At 50.5% G+C, this 23,137-nt stretch overlaps 1 protein-coding gene across 5 annotated transcripts in view; it reads right to left on the bottom strand.

The window, feature by feature from the left end:
• Positions 1-23,137, bottom strand: part of TRAPPC9 (trafficking protein particle complex 9) — a 542,203-nt gene that overhangs the window by 420,124 nt on the left and 98,942 nt on the right. For all 5 annotated transcript variants that reach the window (XM_032415641.1, XM_032415640.1, XM_032415638.1 and 2 more), the window contains 4 exons: positions 16,411-16,556; positions 9,118-9,203; positions 5,081-5,207; positions 1,413-1,545 (listed from right to left, as the gene is read on the bottom strand). In XM_032415641.1, the coding sequence (XP_032271532.1) occupies positions 1,413-1,545; positions 5,081-5,207; positions 9,118-9,203; positions 16,411-16,556 (492 nt within the window). The remainder of the gene's footprint in view (positions 1-1,412; positions 1,546-5,080; positions 5,208-9,117; positions 9,204-16,410; positions 16,557-23,137) is intronic.

Here is a 23,137-nt window from a genome sequence, read left to right on the forward strand (position 1 = left end):
ATGACTTCTTTCTGTATTTTAACATGCAGTCCTTCCAAAGTAAAAGCTGTTTGTAGTCAATTTGAAATTGCAGAGGAGGTATTCAGAAAAACTAAAACACAGCGAGGCTAATTACTTTGCATCTCAAACAGGGTATCAGCCCCCCACCAGGACCACAGGAAAAGAAGGTAGGAGAAAGCAGAGGCGCAGTACAGCCCAGGGCCCGGCCGTCACAGGGCCAACCGTCCCTAAGTCCAGCGTCCCATGTGACAGAGCTAGAGCCGGAAAGGGGCTGAGTCCGGGGCAAGCAGTGACAGTAAGGAGATGGCAGTCAGACACATCCCTTTTCTGGGCATCTTTTTCCTTGCCTGATCATCTGGCCAACTTTTGTGAATCTTGTAAGGCCCAATTTAAACATCACAGCTATGAAGCCTTCCTGAACCGTGAACAGGAGAGTGGCCTCCCTCCACTTCTTATTTTCAGGAGCACTTAGCAAACTTGACTATGGTGAATCTCTCTCCCTTCAGGACAGGAGCTCCTACAATAGGCAAAGTCTAGGTCGAGGGTGGTTCTGATTAGTGGCTAGTCGTATAGACCAAGCCTAGATCATGTGGCAGGTGTCAATAAATGTGTGGGAGTGAATTTGATAACTCAGTCCCAACAATATTTATGTTAATTAGAAGCAACACTCACTTAAGGAATAGTCACCTGAAATCATGTATGCTACACTAAAGCCACCAAAATTCTTTTTTTTAATTGAGGTGTTATTTATATACCATGAAATTCACTTGTTTTAAGTATATAATTCAATCATTTTTAGTAAATTCACAAAGTAGTACAACGGTCACTGCTACCCACCCTGTTTTAAAACATTTCCATCATCCAAACTGAGTATCTTTTCAACGTACTTTTTGAAGCAATTAAAATGGAAATTTTTTAGCTTATGTTATATGGCTATGCAAAAAGTAACCTAGGATACTATGTATAATATAACATCATCTCCATATGCAAACATATATTTCAAAAAAGGAGGTGGATAAACACTGGAAAGAAAAACCACAAAGCAGTAATAGCAATCATTTCTGGGACTCCTGAGATATATTTCCCTTTCTTCTTCATGCTTTCCTATAATGCTCTTAAAAAAAAAAAAATCTACTTTTTAAAAGATAAGAGTTAATTGTTTTTCACAAAAAATATGATTCCAAAGGCTAATCTCACATTTTGTTCTGTTCATGGTAAGGAACACTTCAACTCTGTTCTACTTCCCTTTAAGCAAAGCATATCGTCTACTGGTTACCCTGAAGAAATGCTTTGCCCATATTTTGGTCCTAAGAATCACAGATTAACTCAGACTCTTGGTGCCATTAAAAATGTATGCTCAGAACGATTCTGAAGTGCCCTCTCTTGTGGGAAGGCAGACGCCCGCCCCCTACCTGGGCAGGGAAGTGCTGATCTGCAGTCTGGGCAGGGCAGGAATGACTTCCACCGTGGAGCCGCTGGTCTTCACTCCCGGGAGGTTATCCAGCAAACAGTCACTAAAGACGCCAAAGACCGTGGTATGGTAACCTAGGAAGTGAAATGAAGAGCTTCACAGCCCCTGGAAAAGCCTCCATGCTCAGGCCCCCATCTGGAGGCCTCCCCCAGCAGGGAGGAGCGTGGCCCCCCACCCCAGACCCGAGTCCCATCAGCTGTCACCCACTGGTCCCACCCACAGCTCGTCCCGAAGCCTTCGGTGCCCACGGAGACAGAGGGGTGCCAGCCCCCACATTCCTACCTCACGGGGCCGCCTGGGTCCGAGTGAAAGCATGTGTGAGTCTTCATCAACTAGACATCTCTACACAACTTAGTACTAGGGTCTCAGCACTTGGACAATTTGCTTTTCAAATCTGCCTGTCTCTGAGGGAGTGATAGTTCGTGTTCCTTTGCAGGACATAATGGCGCTGAGTAAGTATCCAAAAAGTGATGCAAAGTCTTCAAAATCAAAATGAAAGCTCAAGAGCCAATTACTGTTATTATAACTGCTACGTGATCCGGCAAATCTGCCGTATTCGTACAAGCACTGTGATCTAAGATTAGCGAATTTTCCACGCCAAAAAAAAAAAAAAAAAAAAAAAACCTCCATTGGTTAGATAAGCACTTGAAATTATTTAAGCTTTAATATGGCTTTTGTGAAATTTTGAAAGATAATTATTATAAACAATGTTCACTGTATAAGAAAATTAAACAACGCCCATGGCTACATGCTTAGGGTGAGGACTTCTGTGCACGCACATTAAATGGTTATAGGAATCAGAGGGGAAAGCAGTTGGTTCTGGGCGAGCCAGGCCCTCACAGCCCATCAGTGGCTCCTTCACCTTCTGCCAGTGGTAAGATGATCTCGCCACGTAAAATCACCAATTCACAGCACCCACGCTTCCCTCCTTTTGAAATATGTTTCTTAAAAGACTTAATTTAACTTGCAAACATGTTCCTCCGCTGAAGCCCACATCTGGCAATATGCCCCCTCCTATTTTTCTTTCCAGAAAACCTGACATAATGTGGTTTCGCCTAAGCAACCTTTGTTCTCCACTTCTTAATTAAAATCAGTCATTTTCCTTTTCTTATGTATCGCTGAAGAAGACTGCAAAGAAATTCAAAACCTGATGACAAATTCTGTTATGTCTAACGGTATTTCTGATGACACGAGGTCAGGCCTCTCCGCCTCCTGCAGAAGGTGTGCCAAAAACGCACGCGACTTGGCTCCACCAACTCAGAGCTCTGTTACCAAGACTCTGACTCCTTATCCAGTGGGTACCGGTTATTAACTAGGGGTCAATCCCATCAGCCTTAATTATTTCCTCTCTCACCTGTCTCCTTTACTCCACTTCCCACCGCAGCTGTGACCCTAGCTTTGTCACTGCATCCCAGGATTATGCCAACAGCTACGTAGTTGGTCTTCCTGCCCCAGTCCTGCCCACCTCCAGCCCGTACTCCACAGAGCAGCCTGGGGGTCCCTCTGCACTGCCTATCTGACCGCATCTCTCCTCTAATGAAATGCAGTCCCTGGGAGAAAGCCAGCACCCCTTAGCTCTTCTGGGTCTGGCCTCTGTCTACTTTTCCAGCCTTGTCACTACTTGTCCCTCTGCCTGGGACCAGCTCCTTGGAGCCAGCCCCAGTTCCCAATACTCCAAGGGTCTCTGGACCACTTGTTCTTTGTACCTAGAACCGCCCCCCACTCCCCATGCCATTCACTCGGGTAATTCCTAGTTGGCCTTCAAAGCTCAGGGTCCCTCAGTAGGAGAAAGTCCTTCTCGACCCACTCTCCCCTTCTGGGTCACCTCTCCCCCACGTTCCCACGAGTCGTGTGCTGGGCCCCTCTCAGCGCTTGCTGCCACACATCCTAACCCAGCATGACACCCCCCTCACCCACCACAGACACCAGCCTTTCCCAGAACTGTCTCTTCTTTCAGTCACCCAGTATCTACTAGAGACCCAGCACACACTGGGGACTGGCAAGGCAGACAAGGCCAGCGACTGGCCTCGGCAGCAGAGCATTGCAGGAGAGCCAAGCAGGGCACTTGACCCAGCACCGAGAAGCCGAGGACAGTCTCCAAGACTAAGGGAAGTCTGAGCTAAGAACGGAGAGAAGCACGGGAGCTAGCCAAGTCTGGAAGTGCACCAACAGAAGGAAAAGCACAGGCAAAGCTCAGAAAGCTGGGCATGCTTCCAGAACTGCAAGGAGCCTCTGAGAGGGACAGGTACCTCGGGGAGGTGGAGGGGACCGAGGCACCGCAGGGCCAGATCACACAGGGAGCTCCAAAGCCACGCTGAAGGAGTTGAGGCTTGATGGGGCAGGTGTGGACAAGGGGTCAGGACTTCCAGTTAAGAGAGGACATGGCCAGACGTGTCCTGCAGAAAGGCCACTTGGCAGCAGTAGGGAGAACGGACTCAATAACCACCAAGACGATGCCGAATGACGAGCCCTGTTGCTTGTGTGACAGACCCTGTAAGAGGGTCCTGTTCTGCAGGCTGAGTGCCTGAGGACGTGGATGGGAGCACTGAGGGGCCGGTCAGTAGCGCAGGGGCAGGCGTGGAGCTGGTGAGAGACGGCAGGGGTGAGCACAACCTATGAAGGCCTGCTTTGGGTGTCTGGCAGGATGGTGAAAACCTCACCGAGTTTCAAGATTCGGGCCACAGGACAAGGGCAGCTGGGGGGGGCGGGGGGGCACTCTCGGTGGAACACCTTGCAGCGAAGCGCCCACAAGGCAGCCAAGGGGCTGGCTGGTTAGAGGCTGACTATGCAGGTTCAGGAGAGAGGTCCGGATGGAGCCACGGCCCTGGGAATCAGCAGCACAGGGAAGGGCCCTGAAACCAGGAAAGTCACTGAGAGGCTGAGATTGCCTAGAGGTAGCCTGCTGTGGGGGGAGGGGAGGGGCAGATGGGGGAAGGGGGAGGGAGAGGAGGGAAGGACAGAACCTGGCCCTGAGGAATACCATGGAGGGGAGGGGCGTGTAGAAGCGGCATCTGCAGGATGCTTCATGCAAAGGAGAGGAGAGGGGGCGCCTCACAGAAACGGGAGGCGAGCGCCCACAAGGGCAGGTGGGCAGCGGTGCCCAAGGCGGCTAAGCAGCGGAGGCAGACAAGACTGGGTTAGCTAGGGACTCGGAGACGGCGGTCCTGGTGGAGTGATAAGAACTAACCGCAGAATGCAGAGGGTCAGACAACCAATGGAGAGGGGGACGGTGGATTCTGTGCGCATACATGGACCTCTGAAGAGGGGTGGCCGAGAGGGGAGAGGAGGTCAGGCCAAGCGAGAGGAAGCCAGGGAGTCAGCAGGACCGGACTGCGGGGGGGTGCCTGCGGGCATGTTTGCAGTCCCGCTGGAAGAGGCCAGCAGGACAGGAACAAAAGGCCTGACCCAGAGCAGGACCCCTCCCGCTGTAAGGAACACTGTGGGCCCACTGCATCCCATGCACTCAAAGCCATTCCTTTCCATGCCACCGCTCCATTATCTCTCAATCGGTGAGGACCAACACCAGGGGACCCGTGACAGGCCTCAGTGGGGCAGGACAGGGGTTCAGCAGTCCTGCTCGACCTGAAATCAGAAAGCAAGTCTCCTTACCATTCACAGTAATCGTTCCAGTCGTCTGTGGGACCCCAACAAGAGTCACTGGGTAAAGACCAGATTCAGCGGGAAGGGAGAGCGCCGCAGGGAGAGACTCGAACTCCACTCCGCTGGTGAGGAGCCCCTAGAGCGAGCAACAGTGGCATGAGAAGCACAGCCCAAACCCCCGCCGCATCACCGGTTCCCCTGAGGCAGAGGACATCTGCTAATGGGCAAACCCCAGGACTGCCGGGATGAGGACAGCAATGTGTGGCCTTCATAAAGGTCCACGAGAGCCGCAGAGATGGCCAGAAGCATGCTTACCACAAACAACCTTGAAATGGAAAGCACAGTGGGTGTTTGAACAACTCCATCTTGGTGTCAGCCCTCCTGGCTGTATTTTTCATACATGCTTTTTGTTGCTTTACCAAATTGGAATGTAAATGTAAAGAAAAAATAAAATATGTAAACATAAAGAAAAAAATGAAGTATGGAAACATATCATCAATTAATATCCCTCAATGCACCTATGAACGATCAGTTCATTTCACTATGTGCCAGGCTATGCTCGACAGGGAACAAGACAGATTCTCTGGCTTCGAGGAGCTGCCCCATGACTGTAAACACTGCAGGGGTGTCCGCACTCAGCACTTCTCCTCAACACTGTAACAGAGGTCCTACCCAATGCAATAGGTAAGAAACAGAAATAAAGGCATGCAGACAGTTACTCAGAAAAAACAGAACTGTAAACATAAAAACCCGATGGAATCAGCAATGGAACTTGAACTGGCAACTGCGTTGAGCAAAGTCACAAAGTCAGCATAAAAAAAAAAAAAGCAAAGGTATTTCTATCATCTGGCAATAAACAAAAAATATTAAAAAATAAAATACAAAAACACTATTCACTAAGAGATCAAAAACGTCCCCTGCCAGGGAACAAAGCAATGACTGATGTGTATGTAAGACAGCCCTGCGGAAACCCGCAGCCCACCGTGGAGACACAGAGCAGGGACACGCACGTATGAGGCCCCGGCTCCTTCTGGGGTTTGTCTTCTGCGGAGCTGCAGCCTACACAGCCCTGAACCTACTCCACACGCTACAGAACTGAGCAAGGAATTCAGCACCACGGTGCTGGGACCTCAGTCCTCACACTGGGAAAGGACACGGGTGTGAAAAGGGCGAAGGCAAGAGAGGGCCCTGCGGAGATGGGCTAGACCTGGCGGCACCACGGTGAAGTCGGGCTAATCTAGTTTTGCGTGTGTATCCTGCACCTGTGTGTGTATGGGCACAGGTGTGTGTGCACATATGCAGGTTATGCATGTAGGTTTGTATGTAATTACATGTCTACGTGTACACGCATGCATGCTCTTCCTAACTCCGTCCACAGAAAGCACCCAGAAGCAGGTGCTCTAGTGGTAATGAGCACACCTGTGCCACATTTTGAGCCAAAGCATGAAATGATCTACATGGAGGACACAGGCAGTGGGCAAGAGTGCAAGCACAGAAAGCACGTAGATGGCTACTGTCTCCAGGCAAAATGTACTGGCATTTTATCTCTTCTTAAAATAGCAAAAGCAAATATGACCAACAGTTAACAGTCATTAAATGTGGATGGTGGATATTAGGAGTGCTTATTATTCCCTGTTAACATTTCACATGCTTGAAATATTTCATAATTTCATTTTTTAAATTCTGATCATAATCTGTGGGCTACCTTCTAGCAGTAATTTTTATTTTATTCTTTGTTCTTCCTAACTCTTAATTAAAAAGCACATATTACTTTTAAACCAGATAAAAATGAAAGCTACTTTTTTTGAGAGAGAGAGAGAGTGCAGGGGTTGGGGGGAGGCAGAACGAGAAGGAGAATCTTAAGCAGGCTCCACACCCAACACGGAGCCCAAGGCAGGGTTCAATCTTTTTTTTTTTTTTTAAAGATTTTATTTATTTGACACAGAGAGAGAGAGAGCACAAGTAGGGGGAGCGGCAGAGGGAGAAGCAGGCTCCGCACTGAGCAGGGAGCCCAATGCGGGGCTCGATCCCAGGACCCTGGGATCATGACCTGAGCTGATGGCAAACGCTTAACCAAATGAGCCACCCAGGTGTCCCAAGCAGCAGGGTTCAATCTTACAACTCTGAGATCATGACCTGAGCCGAAATCAAGAGTTGGGCACTTAACCGACTGAGCCACCCAGGTGCCCCTGAAAGCTACTTTTTAAGACCAAAAAAAAAAAAGTGTCTGACTGTAATTGCTATATAAATGTTACTAACACGTATATAATAACAATAAACTGAAAGAAGAAAATGCCCAAAAGAAAAAAAAAAAAGTGTCAGAAAAAGCAGCAAGCATCTGATACTTGAGGCACTTTGGGGGAAAATCCTCTGAACAATTATTCCCTGTTCAAGCCAAGAGACAGAAAGTCATTAAGAGGCCTGACCTGAGAGCCAAACCCTAAAGCCGGCAGTGTCTTGCATGACAGGAGGGGGACAATACTCACCCCTGTTGACTTGCTCTCTGAGTGACCTCAGGGCTGTAGGCTTGACATGCAGCTGAAATTCTCAGAGCTCTAATGAATTTTGGAAACCTATGTCTCATGCTGAGAGCCTAATCATCATCTTAAATAACCACCAGTCTGCCTGGTGAACTCCTACTCATCCTGGTCTTCTCAGCTGAGCCCTTGTCTCTCCCGGAAGCCTTCCCCGACTCTCCGTGTGGCTCTGGAGCACCTCCTATACCCACAGCACTGACCAGGACGGGGTCGAGGTCCCCCTAGGGCCCTGCCCATAGCATGATACGTGGCATGAGCGCTCAGCAAGACGTCTTCACAAAAAGCCCACCCCTTACTCTGAACATGAGTCATCAAACTCTAAAAGAAAACATGAACTATCTCAAAACCAGCCTTTGCAAGTCTCTGAAAAAAATCACAGAGCAATACTGTATGCTAATATGTAATATCAGGTACTAACCCACAGTACCCGGCAGCGCTACGAAACAACACCCGGTACTAGGCACTAACCCACAGTACCCGGCAGAGCTACAAAACAACACCCCGTACTAGGTACTGACCCACAGTACCCGGCAGCGTTACGAAACAACACCCGGTACTAGGTACTGACCCACAGTACCCGGCAGCGCTACGAAACAACACCCCGTACTAGGTACTGACCCACAGTACCCGGCAGCGCTACGAAACAACACCCGGTACTAGGTACTAACCCACAATACCCAGCAGCGCTACGAAACGACACCCGGTACTAGGCACTAACCCACAGTACCCGGCAGTGCTACGAAACAACACCCCGTACTAGGTTATGACCCACAGTACCCGGCAGCGCTACAAAACAACAGCCGGTACTAGGTACTAACCCACAGTACCCAGCAGCGCTACGAAACAACACCCGGTACTAGGTACTAACCCACAGTACCCAGCAGTGCTACATAATAATAAGCACAGAAAACACTTGAGAAATGGGACCCGCATGGCAGGTGGGTGGCTCTGGTCCGGAAACATCAGCATTAGTCTGGAGAGCCAGTACGCGTCTCCTTCCCACTGACTATGGAATTAGGTGAGTGGCTCCAACGGACACCACTACAAAGTGAGCCTTTAATGCCCTACACAAATACAGACACAGAACACTGGATGTCAAACCTGAGAGAAAGCTCCCACTGGTGGTGCGATAATTCATTCTCCTACTGTACAGACCTTGCTCTTCCCTCAGGCCTTGATCGTCTTATCATCTTGTAGCAATAAAGTAGCCAACAGAACATACACTTTGTAACCTGTGCTACTCTCATGTAAATTTCAACATGATTATTTCAAATCTCACATCCAATCAACTACACTTGTGTGTTCAAATCAGAGGGGTCTGTTCACTGATTCAAACATTGAGCACAGAGCACTAAAGACACAAGAATGACAAGACGTGGTCTTCCTTCACAGAAACCTTATAATCTTCGGCAAAACAAATATAAAAACAGACATATATCATAGGATATGTGCCCCAAATATTAAGTAAAAACTTAGTTTCATGGCAAGTTGGTGACTGGTGATACATACCATGTTTTCAACTCGGAGTTCAAATGGCATTGGGTTGTATACCATCAGCTGAACTTCACACACATCTCCTTGAACCCACTGGAAATCTAGAAATGCACACACAAAATAATCTATGCATTAGTTGGGTGTTTCTGCATGTTTCACATGGTTTCAGATTACTCCTCTGGCAATTTATTTTTCCAGTGAAGCAGTGAGCATTATGATCATCCTTAGATGAAAATAAAGCTAGTGTAACTGTAGCCTTCTCTAAAACAAAGCAAGTCATCACTGCCACTTGGATGCTTTGTAATGGATGCTTCTCGCCATCTTTAGCGGCTGAATTCATGCCAGTGTGTCAAATGCAACTTTACAAAACTGAAATCAACCCAGACACTGCCGTTCCTAATACGGACCCGTAAGTCACACAGACCTTCACTGGTCCAGAGGCTGGTACTTAGGAGGACGGTGCAGCAGTCAACTTTAAGTGGCACAGAGAATGACTCCCCTGTCCCCTCCTTAAGAATGTGAGAGAAGATGGTGGCGTCTCCTCCTTGGTCACTCCCAGGTCAGCTGCAGTCCAACACCTACCGAAGGCAGAATTCGGAGAGGACCTCGAGACCCCCGGCCCTGGTGTACATGCCCTGTGTAACCCTCTCCCCAAGTGTGAATATGGTGATTGGATTATGTTCTATAACAAAGGTGAGGGGATTTTGTAAAAAGGACCCCAATCACTTGGCTTTGAGTTAATCAATAGGAGATTGTCCTGGGAGTGGGCTGATCTAATCAGGTGGGCCCTTATGGGGCCCACACCCCTCCTTAGTGAAAAGATTCAAAGCATGAGTGGGTGTATGGAGGAGGCCATAGTGGCGAGGATTGGAGAGGGCCTCCATGAGCTGGGAGGGTCCTGGCTGACAGCCAGCAAGAGAGCAGGGCCTCAGGGGTACAACCACAGGAAGTGAATGAAGAACAACCTGAGGGAACCTGACGCAGATCCTTCCCTAGTCAAGCCTCCAGATGAGGACACGGCCCCGCGTGACACCTGGATTTCAGCCTGTGAGACCCTGAGCAGTGGACCAAGCGAACACATGACTCCTGACCCACAGAAACAGTGAGAAAATAAGCCTGTGTTGTTTTAAGTTGCTAAACTTGTAGTAATTTGTTACAAAACAAGAGAAAACTAAAGCAGTGCCTACCTCCACTTCCACGGCCCTCTACTTCCTTTAAGACACCCTGTTAGGCAAATCACAAGGAACTTCAAAATCAATTAACTTGTGCTGGGCACTGTCCAGCGTGAGGCACTTTGAAGCAGTTTATCTCATTACTCTTCATCACCACCTCGTGAGACAGGCACTGTAATCCCCACTGTTACAGGGTGGACACTCAAGGTCCAAACTTGTTAACACACGTGCCTGGGAATCACAGAGCTAGTGTGGGGCCACAGGGACTCAAGCCCAGCCTCCTCCCTCCTTCCTCCCACCCCTCCTTACGGGGTTTCCCAGACCCTCAGGCAGGAGAAAGCCCCAGGGCAGGCTCCCAGAAGCCATTCTCTAGAGCACACTGCGCCTAGACCTGGCCCTTCAGCAGCATCTTTGAGCCCACACTGACTCCAGCAGTAGCCCCCAGCCCCTTCACACAACCGAAGAAAATATCACTTGTTTTAACAGGTTGCTCTGCCTGGCAGCTAAGGAACTATTTGTTTTCTCTGTCATGGTCAAAAAAATCAACATTTAAAAACTCATTTTCCTGGGGTTCTGAAAGGAACCATTTATACTTGCATCATCCTACTCTACTGAGGGTATATCTAAGATAAATCGCTGATTACATCACTGATCACGTGATTATTTTTGTCTGAAAGAAGACCATCTCCTCTCCAAGCCTCAGTGTGTTAGATCACACAGGGGAGGCCCTTCCTGGAGATTCTATCCCAGAAACCATAGAAGAACAGCAGTGGGTGGCTATTCAACACCTGCCCAGCATCAGGTCCTCCCCACTTTGGGCCACACAACACTCCTTCTACAACATTGGAGGGACCTGCCCAGTAGGAAGCACCTGTGATTTCTCGCTGCATCCCCAGCACCTAGGACAGTGCACACAACTGCTATTCAGAACCTTCTTTCCACAGCTGCCAGGTCCTTTAGGAATATTACCTCCCCTGACCCTCAGAAGAACCCTCTGCGTTAGTGTCTCTTGTCCTCTTTCTGTACTCGGGCAAACGGGATCTTGTCTGAGGTGGCAAATGGGAGGCGGCAGGGCCAGGCTGTAGCCCACTGCCTGTGCAGGTCACCTTGACCTCAACACTGACCTCGACCTCGGCACAGAGCCTGGCCAGGTCACAAAGTCCTAGCACAAATGACAGAAAAGCCTTCACCCGCTGCGCTCGAGCTCAGGACCTACGTACACCCAGAGCTGAACTGAGCCAGTGGCGATGCTGGCCACAAGGAGACAGAGAGACGGGTAAGTTAGTCCCAGTTAGAGTGCTGATGGTCTCAGAAACCGCCCCCAGGGGCTTCTTCTTCTCAAACGCTCCACGCCCCCTGCTGTGATGATAACTCCCCCAATTATACACAAAGATTCATTTATAGAGATTGGAATTTTAGGTTAAAGACATGTGATTCTTCAAACCTCCAGGCAGGTCTTCACTGATGAGAATACTGTGGAAAACATATTAGAAGCCACAGAATATAAATTACATTTTCCTACCCGTGGGTATTCAACAAATAACATGCATTTTGGCCGAGGCTTCTGTTATATTTCAGAAAAAATCTTGCATCATCCGCTGAATTTATCCTCAGCCCAGATGAGCAGGGGCTTCTCACTGTGATGAGGAGCCATATTACAAAGAAAGAAATCCCTGAGCTTTGAGTCGAAACCTTGGCTGGAGACTGAGCTGTGCACTTACTAGCTGTCTGACCAAGGGCAGGTCATTTATATTCAGCTCAGTCTTAATTTTCTCATTTGTCAATTGGGGATATAATGCCTGGAGGATCATGCAGTTATGCAAATCACTGGATGATGTTTGTTTAAGCCCTCTGCAACAAGTGCAGGGCATTACTTTCATAAAAAGAAGCCTCAACAATTTAAGATTGGAGAGGAAAAACTGAAGATGCAGGACTGGCTCTAGCGGGGATGGGGGCGGTTGGAGCTGTAGCCACAGAGGCCCAGGCTTGGTGGGGGGAGGGTTAATGTTCTGCTGTCACAGGCTCCAAAGTCTTCATAATTTCTGAAAAGGGGCCCCACAAATCATGTAGCTGATCCTGAGAAGGAGTCTCAGACCTCCAGTCTCCCAAATAATCTCTGGAAGTTTCTCTAAACAAAAGGGGTGAAAGTTTCCTAAAAACATTCTTTAGGGGAGAAAGCTTATGGCCAACCCCAATGAGACCAGAAAGAACAGCCAGAAACTCCCAGCCGGCCCAAAGGAGATAAGCTTCAACTTGATGTTGAGTCTAGGTCTGCCCAGAGTGATTTGCCCACCACCAAGAGCCAGTAAGAGAGAGACTGGAAAAGGACCCAAGTCTTCCACCTCCAAAGAGGTCAAAGGAGGGTTCCCATGGGAAGACAGGCTCTGCTCACGGGAACGTCCACTGCAGCGGGTCCAGGAGCCCCCTGGCCCTCCCCAGTCTGCCACGATGCCCACCCAGCTACCCTGCTTCCAGTCCTCTTAAGCTTGTCCTCCAGAGCAGGGGCCCCGGGGGCAGGAGGGTGAGCCGTCTCAAAATCAACAGACTGAAACAAGAATGTCAAAGACAAACTTTCACCACAAACCGCTACTTGGTCAGGCCTCTCTCCCCTAACAACCAGGAGACACTTGCAACTAGCTGGTCACTCATTCATGTTAATGAACATTTACTGGCTCTTACTCGCACCTTATCAGATGTTGGGTGCTGCTGGACCACGAGATGGGGCCGCTGCCACGGCCACCCCAGCCAAGGCTGCCACAGCTGCCATCACCAACTCGAGCAGAGCCACATCGCCCGGCACTGCAGCGTCAGCAGCGGGGGCCCCTGGGAAGAGACCGGCCTCCGCCTTCCCGCACCTTCGCCCCAGGCGAGGGCCTCCATGGCTGCCCCAACAGCATCGGGAAATGTCGTTTTCAGGCTTTTTAGCCCAAGCAGCACAGTGAGAACGGCAGGAGGGGTCAGAGGACCGAGGGGCAGTATCTGACCGCCGGTAACCATCTGTGTGGACTGGTTTTGTGCCCCTTACAACGCCTGACCCACGGCAGGGGGATCTCGTGCCCGTACCACGGATGCAAGGGCACACAAGCAAAATCGTCTTCCAGGACGCAGATGGAAAACATTCCAACACTGTCAGAGAAAGCTCAAAGTCTCATCGTTTGAAATATATTAAATATATTTGAAGTCAAGGAAAGGCAAGGGTTCCACGCCGCAGAAGAGGCTGTTTTTCTCCACTTCGGCCCATCTTCGCTTATTTAATGGCACTAATTAGAACTAGCCATTATTTTGTTTATGGGTCCACTTACTTATACTTACTACTTGAAAGTACTGAATACTTCCCTCCACCTTCGACCTACACCTCGCGACGGCCTTGTCGCCATAAGAACCACGGAGCCACGGAGAAACTCAAGGGGAGCTTCCTGCCGGATGAAAGACTGAGCCAATGGAGAGACACACGTGCGCACACATGCACAGACACACGCGCGTGCGCACACACGCAGACACGCGCGTGCACACACGCACAGACACGTGCACACACGCAGATAGACACGCGTGCGCGCACACGCAGATAGACACGTGTGCACACACACGTAGACACACGCGTGCACACGCGCACACATGTGCGTGTGCACACGCACAGACGCGCGTGCGCACACGCAGACACGCGCATGCATACACGCAGATAGACACACGCATGCGCACACACGTAGACACACGCGTGCACTCATGCACAGACACACGCGCGTGCGCACACACGCAGATAGACACACGCGTGCACACTCCCGCAGATAGACACGCGTGCACACTCACGCATAGACGCGCGTGCGCACACGCAGATAGACACACGCGTGCACACTCACGCACAGACGCGCGTGCGCACACACGCAGATAGACACGTGCGCACACACGCAGACACATGCGTGCGCGGACACACACACACACACGCTGTAGTGCAGTATGCTATACACTTGGGGCTCCTAATTTCAGAAACGTAACAGAACTTACAATCCGATGCTATTTTTCAAGGACGTGTTTCCATATTTCTTCCTCTCTTGCCTTCTTGTTTTAAATAATGAACAAGCAGAGCCCCCCGAGCCACCCCTTGCTCCTCCAGAGACAACCTCACCATCAAGGGAGCCTCCGGGGCGCCTTCCAAAGTCGGGGGTGTCCCCGCTCCCGCTGCACCAGCGCTTACTGCCCGTCCAAGCTCAGCAGGTAAGCCAGCAGGTCCTGCTGGTGACAGTTCTACAGTTTTAGACAACTTGACCTACATCTCGTCTTGACATCCCACTCCTTGTGTGTTTCTGCCCCGCCCGCTGCCCACACTGACCTGGAAACCCTGTGCAGAGCAGGGACTGCGTGCTGTGTCTCACTCGGGCCCCTTCCATGTGTGCCCTGCACGCAGGAGAAAGCCATCCTTGCTCCAAGAACACTGAGCTGAACTGTGACACCCTCGGATGAAGCACAGTGTGAATAAGGACTGTTGGCCATTACAAGAGAGCAGCTTGGGGTCGGTTTAGTGCTCCTATCCCAGTCATGCCCTCTGTCCTGGAAACAACCTCCTCACTCAGGAAATACTTTGTTTGTAAGGTGTTCAGATAACTTACTAATTGTGAATGCTTCCAGATGTTAAGGATTTCGAGTGCTGGTATTCATATAGGAACTCTTCACTGAGACCACGTGACATGCATAACGCTCACACTATCCCTCTGGCCTTGGGCCCCGTGGTGCCGGCCAATGAGCACGAAATGCATCATGAGCCAAGGCCTGCTCTGAGTTCTTGAGCAAGTCATTTGAACTCCCTGAATCTCAGTTTCCTTATCTGTAAAATGGGGTTCATAATACCTACCCATTCCTCCCCACATCTGTGCAACAATCTTATAATAGCAGCTGTCGGTACAGCGGGGAGCAAATGGAGGGAGGGGAAACAGAAGCACTCACGTGGACGTAGGTGCTATAAAGAGAACTGGGCCTCGAAGGCACGGAGTGCTGGGAGGAGCATCCTCTCTGGGGATGGTCCGGGGATGAGCCTCAGCAGAGGGCGAGCGAGCACCAAGACCGTTCTGGTCCAAGAGCAGACCCGTGCGGCTGGGTCTGAGGAGCAGGGGTAGGTAAGAGAGGCAGGAGGAGAACAGAGAGGCAGGCAGGGTACTGCACAGCAGGCCAGGCCACGGAGGGCCGAGGTCCACGCTGTGGGGGTCGGTGGTACCGCCAGGGCAGAAGGGCACCTATACCCTAGGAAGTAGGGCCTCCTCAAGTCAGGCTGCCTTTTTGCTATATTCATGGTGCAGGGATTATGAGTAGAAATGAAACAGGAGAAGAAAGCCCTGCACTTCAAAAGCAGAGAGCAAAAGCTTCTCAGGTCTTGTGTTGAAACTCCTCAGGGAGAATCGGCAAGTACCCACCAGGACAGGCCTCTTGACCCCTTCGCTTTGACACTGTGACACATAGGCTCATGTCTGGCAGTAATCAGCACCATTATCCAAAATGTCAGGGGCCCAAGGAAGAGGGAGCTGGCAAAGAACGAGGCCCACTGCTGGGCCAGGCGTCGGGAAGACAGAGAGGGTGGCGCACGAGCCCTGGGTCTGCTGCGAGGGAGGAGGGGAGCAGGCAGGGCTGGGACCCAGTGGGGAGCTTGGCACACGGAAGAGCGCACTAGAGATTCTCAAGAATGCGTTCTGGCTCCTGCCCTACCCTGAAACATGGCTCCACCTGTCCCTGCTGAGCCCCCAGACCCCTCAGAATTGGCATCCTCAGCCCCCAGGCAAACAAAGCCAGGGCTGCGTGGGCCAACAGAGAACGGCATGCACCATTCCTATCCCCCAGGCAGGTCTGAGCGCAAGTCACCCTCTGATCTCGGATGATCCCGAGGTCACTCTGGGCTCCGACGATCCCTCTCCTGTTGTCTGCTTCAGTCCTGATAACAGAGGTCTTCTGGTTTCTAGAACTTCCACAGACTCACCTTTGATGAAATCGATTTTAAAAAATCAGATCTAGGGCCAGAGTTTTGACAATGGCAGCAAACTGCATAAACTGAGATGGAGCCCATGCAGACACGCATGAAGGAACCGGAATCTGGAAAAGCCGCTGGAGGCCAGGCGGCAGGGCACAGCCCGAAAGTCAGGAGGAACGCACCTACCTATTTTCTTGTTCCGCTCTTCTCCACGGTTGTGCGCAATAATTGGTGAGTAGATGAACGGGCTCTTGGTCGACACGTTCTGACCCAGCAAGCTCTTCATTTTCTGTGGCCGGAGGCTGGCAGGAAGGTTCAACAGCTTCACACGCCTAGTGTTTCAAATGGAACAAAAATACTTCAACTGCCTTGTTAGCTCGGTTTCAACGTAAATACTACCAAATCCCACGTGTCGGAAACAGGACATCCCAGAGCAGAGGGAAAAGCACTCCAGCTCGGCAGGAAGAGCAGGAGATCAGTGCGCGTGGTCACTCAGGGCCATCCCGGGCAGCAGCCGCTCCCCCCGCCAGCTCCAGCGGCCACGAGGACCAGGCCGAAATCCAGCTGTATGCCCGTGGGTGCCTTGCCTTCTCCCACCCTCGGGCTCCTCGCCTACAGAACGCACCCAGGGTCCTCCCTCACACACTACTGCGAGCGGTCACGTCAGGGCTCGGGACCTACTGCTCGGCAAGGCCAGTTCTCTTCTCCCTCCTGGCGGGCATGCCCCCAGCACACAGGAGAGCAGGGGACTGGAAGGGCCAGAGGTTAATCGCGCCGTGTGCATCATGAAGAGCAAGGCTGACCCCCCGCTCAGCACAGCCTGTGCTTACACTGCTCTCCCAGCCGCAGACGTGAACTCATCGCCACTCACACTGGGATCAGGTAGCTCCCGTTTATTTGGGACTCGCCAATCTGCGCAGCCTGAGCACACCCAGGCCCCTGTCCTCAACAAAACATCCCAACCACCCTCCTAGCTTGGCTTCTATTACTAACACCTCCACGTCATCCATCAGAAACTGACACCACAGAGACAACAAGTTGTCCAAACTGCCGGGCTGGAAGCTGGTGACAGCAGGAGAGACTATGCTCTTAAACCTGTGACCCCCTCCCATGACCAGCGAGGCAAACAGGGTTAGGACCTGAAATGTTCTGAGGTGGGGACACGGGGTGGCCCGGCAGTGACCCTGCCAGTGCTCCTGCCCTGTGTGTGTGCAGTCTCCTCGCAGGAAGGTAAGGCCAGTGGGCTGTAAGGGGGGTCGTGCATGTCCTCCTGGGACTGAGCCCTTTGTTTGCTTTTCATTTTACTTTCCTTTCAGCTCCTTTAAGATGCCTTTTTTCACTTTTTTTTTTTAAGATTTTTTTTTAAGTAATCTCTACACCCAACGTGGGGCTCAAACTCACAACCCTAAGATCAAGAGTCACATGCTCCGCCTACTAAGCAGCCAGGCACCCCTTTTCATACATTTTTTATCCATTCATCTGTTGACGGGCATTGGGTTGTTTCCAAGTCTTCGCCATCGTGAATGATGCTGTGATAAACACGCGGTGCAGACATCTCTTCGAGACCCTGTTTTCATTCCCTTTGGATACATACCCAAGAGGTAGGATTGCGGGATCATAGGGTAGCTCTATTGTTAATGTTCTGAGGAACCTCCACAGTGGCCGGACTGATCTGACTCCCACCAGCACTGCATGAGGTCCCCATCCTCCTCCCCCCATCTTCCTGATGACAGTCACCATAACAGGTGCGAGGTGGTAGCTCATCATGGTTTCCACATACACCTCCCCGATGGGGAGCAATGCTCAGTATCTTTATGGTACATACATACAACGGGATGTTACCCACCCTCGAGACAAAGCACTTTGAAGCAGTGCACCGGCCTCCAGCTCTCTTCCCTCCACCGCAGGGTGATCCTGGAGGCCAGATATTGGCAAGGTGGGGCAGAGATGGATGCAGACTCTGGAGCACTGAGTAGCCCCAGAGGTCACCTGCCCTGGGAAACTGCCCGATTGCACTGAATTTCATGTGAGGGAGACGTAAACCCTTGTTGTAAGGGTTAAGCTTTCTCAGATGTCAGGATTAGAATTATTACCACAGCACAGGCTAACCGACACTGACTAACAAAGACCCCCTTAGAGAGTCCACAAAGCACTGCTTTCTCAGCTGGAAGGGATCTCCGATACCTAGTGCAGTCCTGTCCTATGCACACATACCCCTACGGCACCCAGCAGTTGCTCACAACTCCCCACGTACCCTCCCTGGACCGTCACTGACGGCCACACGCATGACCCCGTCCGTTTCCCACAATAATCCAAGGGAGCAGACCAAGTCCTCGAAGCCCAGGACTGTACCTTGTACACCTGCTCTGACTCCCTTGTCTCTGCATGCACCCTTCCGCTAAGCTTTATTCATACAGGATCAGAATCACTTAAAATTTCTTATCTGTTTCACTTTAGCTGTGAGCTCTCCAGGACAGGGGCACCCGGGCATCCAGTGCCTGGTACAATACTTTAATAGATACCTCAGTAAATATTGAATGAATAAACTCCCAAAAGTTGAATTTTATTTTTATTTTTTCAAAGATTTTATTTATTTATTTATTTGAGAGAGAGAGAGAGAGCATGTGCACAAGCAGGGGGAGCAGGAGAAGGGGAAGCAGGCTCCCCCGCCCTGCTGAACAGGAAGCCCGACTTTGGGGCTCCATCCCAGGACCCTGGGATCATGAACCAAGCTGAAGGCAGACGCTTAACCAACTGAGCCACCCAGGTGCCCCCTCCCTGGAATTTTTTTTTAAAGAGTTATTCATTTACCTGAGAGAGCAAGCGCACTCAAGTGGGGAGGAGGGGCAGAGTGAGAGAGAATCCCAAACAGACTCCCTGCTGAGCACAGAGCTTGACTCATCTCACAACCCTGAGATTATGACCCAGGCCAAAATCAAGAGCCGGCCGTTCAACCGACTGAGCCATCCAGGCACCTCCAAGAGTTGAATTTCTAACTCAGCTTCCAAATCGTTCAAAATTATAAACTCAAGCCTAAGCAGTTTATTACTAACAGTTGCAAACCCTAGCCATTTGCAAGCATGCAAAAAATACCTGTGCACTGCACGGGGACTAAGATGAGCAAACTGTAAAGCTGGCCGAGATGGCACGCCTGGTGTGGGTCTCATGTCCATGCACACCCAGTCCAGAGGCGTTCCCCTGCAGGTAATTCTCAGTCTGCCTGAGAAGCAAATTTAGGTGGTGTGCAGACCCTGACTACCATCTGAAGGACCTACCCGCTATTCAACTGGCACAGACTACTTCACCTCCCTGCACCTCAACTTTTCCACCTATAAAACTGGAAAAACACCAGCTACCTGATAATGCTGTGGGGGAAGAGGACACCTCCTTTCCCTAGTTCCATGCTGCCATGGGAAGGACGTCCTCAGAGGAATAGTCCTGACCTCACCGTGCCCCTCCCTCACTCCTCTTAAGGGAGGGGGCCAATTTGGAAGGAGAACCAGGGTGTGCAATGCTCAACCCCTTCTCTTGGGGCCTGCCTGCCTGCAGGGGGCACTTTCTATCATCCTGTCCACGTAGAATGAAAGGGGTCTGGCCCTCCAAAAGAGGCGTAGAGTCCTACCCAGCTCTGCTAGACACTGGGGTAACATCATCTGGCCAGACCTGAGCCATGCTGTTCACCAGATCTTCCATCTGTCTGAGACAGGCCTTTGTTCCTATTGATTCCAAACTCAGGCAAAGAAGGAGGAGTATCTGAAGTGGCATGTTCAAACTGTGGCAGACTACTTTGAGGATGAAGCAAGCTAAGATACATAAAGCACCTATAACAGCGCCTCACACCGAGCAGGCTGCAGAAGCCTTTCTCTTCCCCTCCTTAGACCAACACTTGTTTACAGACAGACAGCAAAGCCCCTGGTGCAAAGACTCTAACTCTGGACTGGTATAAAGAAACGAAGGTTTGGTCCCAACCCTGCTACAATCAGGCTATTGAGCCTTGGACCAGGCACGGTCTATCTGAGCCTTAGAGTTTATTCATGTGTAAAATGAGTCTGTTTTCTTGGAACATAAATAGGTTTCTATGACATGCCACCATCACTACCTAAAAATGTGATGTCATCTGTATTTCTACAGGATTCATCTATACCAGCACAGAAATTCCAGATCACACAAAAGGCTCTTAAAACATGCAAAGGAATTCTAAGGATATGGCCAGCCAGAAAAGTAACCCAACAGTGGCCACAGGGTTCATGCATAACTTGAAACTTAGCATCAAATATCTTCTTATAAAATGTATCCTATGGGAAAAACAATCACTCAAGGCACTTGACCTACAGGACACATAGCCCCTTTAGCAGAACCAGTAAGACCACATTTAGTCTATGAAGCTGCCAACAGGAAAGCAGAGTTCCAGGGGTCAAGTGTCCAAAGTAGGGCTTGTAAGTAGAGATTCCGTTTGAAAACTGCCGCCATGTCAAAGGCCGGCTGTGCTCAGCTCACTGTGGCTGATGGGGACCGAGCGGGGCCCTGCAGGGCACTGGCTGGGATCCTGAGCCAACACACACGGACGACGGGAGTGTTGGGGAAAGCGGCTTACCTTCCCTCACTTGGTTTTGAATCCATCTACCTTCTTCATAGCAGAAGCATATCTAAGAGCCCACCGCGTATCTCTGCACAGATGGGTCGTGACTCAAATGGCCACATGTGCCCCACACTTGGCCAGGCGCGACGGACATGGCTGGAAAGGGCGCACACACCACCAGGTCAGTGAGCGCCCCACTCTCACTCCTGAATGGACCACACGCTTCTCACGATCCCCATGAAGCTCTAGTGTGAGCTCCATCAGGGAGGTTGCAGGCATGGCAATCACACGAACGTGAGGGAAGATTCTGGACAACATTGCACCTGATGAGGTCGTGGGAGCCCCACCTGGACTGGGATCTGGGAGGCTGACTGTCCTGTTTCATCAACCAAGAAAACCCCCCGACTATCATGGCCTTCTAAGCCCTTTTTTGAATAAATATCTGTAATCCTGCCTCAAATAATATAACTTAAAAGTTTAAGTTTTAGGGGTGCTTCGCTGGCTCAGTCGGTACAGCGTACAACTCTTGATCTCCAGTCATGAGTTTGAGCCCCACGTGGTGTGTAGAGATCACGTAAAAATAAAATCTTTGGGGCACCTGGGTGGCTCAGTCGGTTGAGCATCCAGCTCTTGGTTTCGGCTCAGGTCGTGATCTCAGGGTCCTGCGTCAGCTCTATGCTCAGCAGGGTGACTGCTTGAGGATTATCTCTTTCCCTCTCCCTCTGCCCCTCCCCCTGCTCGTGCACATGTGGGCTCCCTCTCTAAAAATAAATAACTAAATCATTACGTTTTAAAAGCACCAAAGCCACTCAAAGATCATTCTGACTGAAGGGTTTGGTCCTTATCAATTAAAATACCCTTGGCGGCTCAGTCGTTAAGCGTCTGCCTTTGGCTCAGGTCGTGGTCCCAGGGTCCTGGGATCGAGCCCCACATCGGGCTCCCTGCTCTGCGGGAAGCCTGCTTCTCCCTCTCCCTCTGCCCCTGCTTGTGTTCCCTCTCTCACTGTGTCTCTGTCAAATAAATAAACAAAATCTTTAAAAAAATAAATAAAATAAAATAAAATAAAATAAAATAAAATACCCTCACTAACTCCAGAGCTCTTTGCCAGACTGAAGGAGCTCAATGTTAGCTTATCAAAAAACAACCAGCGAACGCCCTCCAGCCCGCCTCCAGTCCACTCCTCCGGAAAGCCCCACTGGTTCACTGTAAATGGCATTTTAGCTTTACTGCCATTTCTTCTTTAGTAATTCACAACTTGCTATGTGTGAATAGTCTCCATGGCTGTTACTTGCTTTTGTGTATGTTATCATTTTATGGAGAGTTCTAGAAGGAATATAAGATGGCTTCTAGTTTTAATGGGACTTCTATGCGCTTGCTCTGGCCAGCAGGAACTGGATATGGGTTTGGCAGCCTCCTGCTTGACCATCTGGCCCTTGCTTGACCAGGACTGAAGCCCCAGCGTTCACCATTGGGCCAAGCACATCTCAGGCACTCAATAAATATCTGACTCATTGAATTTTAGAACAGAATTACAGCAGGGATATATTTTGCCCCCCCCCCCTTTTTTTTTGTTAACTTGCATCATCATTACTTTAAACCATTTCTGGGTGAGCCCAGGTCATGCTCCCACGCCCACAGAGCAGGTAGGTGTCTTCCTGTAAGCTGATGAGACGGTTTCACTGTCCAAAACTAGGAAAGTCCTCAACAGGAGCAATGGCTCCAGTCACTTCTTCTAAAGCCACAGCCGTACCCAGGAGGCATCGCGAACATCAGAGTAACCTGTGTCCGACAACTCTACACAGCAGGTCTGGTCACTTACGCATGGCTGCGGGCATTTCCCACCAACTCATTCTGTGACGCTTATCAGAAGCATAGTCCTCAAATGTACATATTGCTGAGCTCTTTCTTCCAATGCCTGGTTGGGATTTTTTTTTTAATTAAACTGATAAAGTCCATGTTTCCAGGCACAAGTCCTTGGAACACTGTCCTAGTCCACAGTGCTGCATCGGCCCTCTCCAGAGAGAAACGAGGAAGGCTGATTTTGTAGGAGGGCGGCAATCCCATATGCTAACCAGAGCGCACAGACTCTCCGAGCGCCTGCCGCGCTCCGAGTACTGACCAGCAGTCACGTGGGTCTGCCAGCTTTAGTCGGCATCCCAGAACACCCTCCACCTCTGTTTGCTTTTGCACACGACAGTGCAGCTCCGAGTTCTCTGCTGCCTAACTCCCGTCGAGAGCTCGCTCCTGAGAAATCACACTCATGCCTGATGGACATGCAGACCACCCACAACGTAACACACTCCCCACTGTATGGCTGGGACAATCCAGGCCATC

This window comes from Phoca vitulina, unplaced genomic scaffold (assembly GCF_004348235.1).
Source record: "Phoca vitulina isolate PV1807 unplaced genomic scaffold, GSC_HSeal_1.0 scaffold18, whole genome shotgun sequence".
Lineage (NCBI taxonomy): Eukaryota > Metazoa > Chordata > Mammalia > Carnivora > Phocidae > Phoca > Phoca vitulina.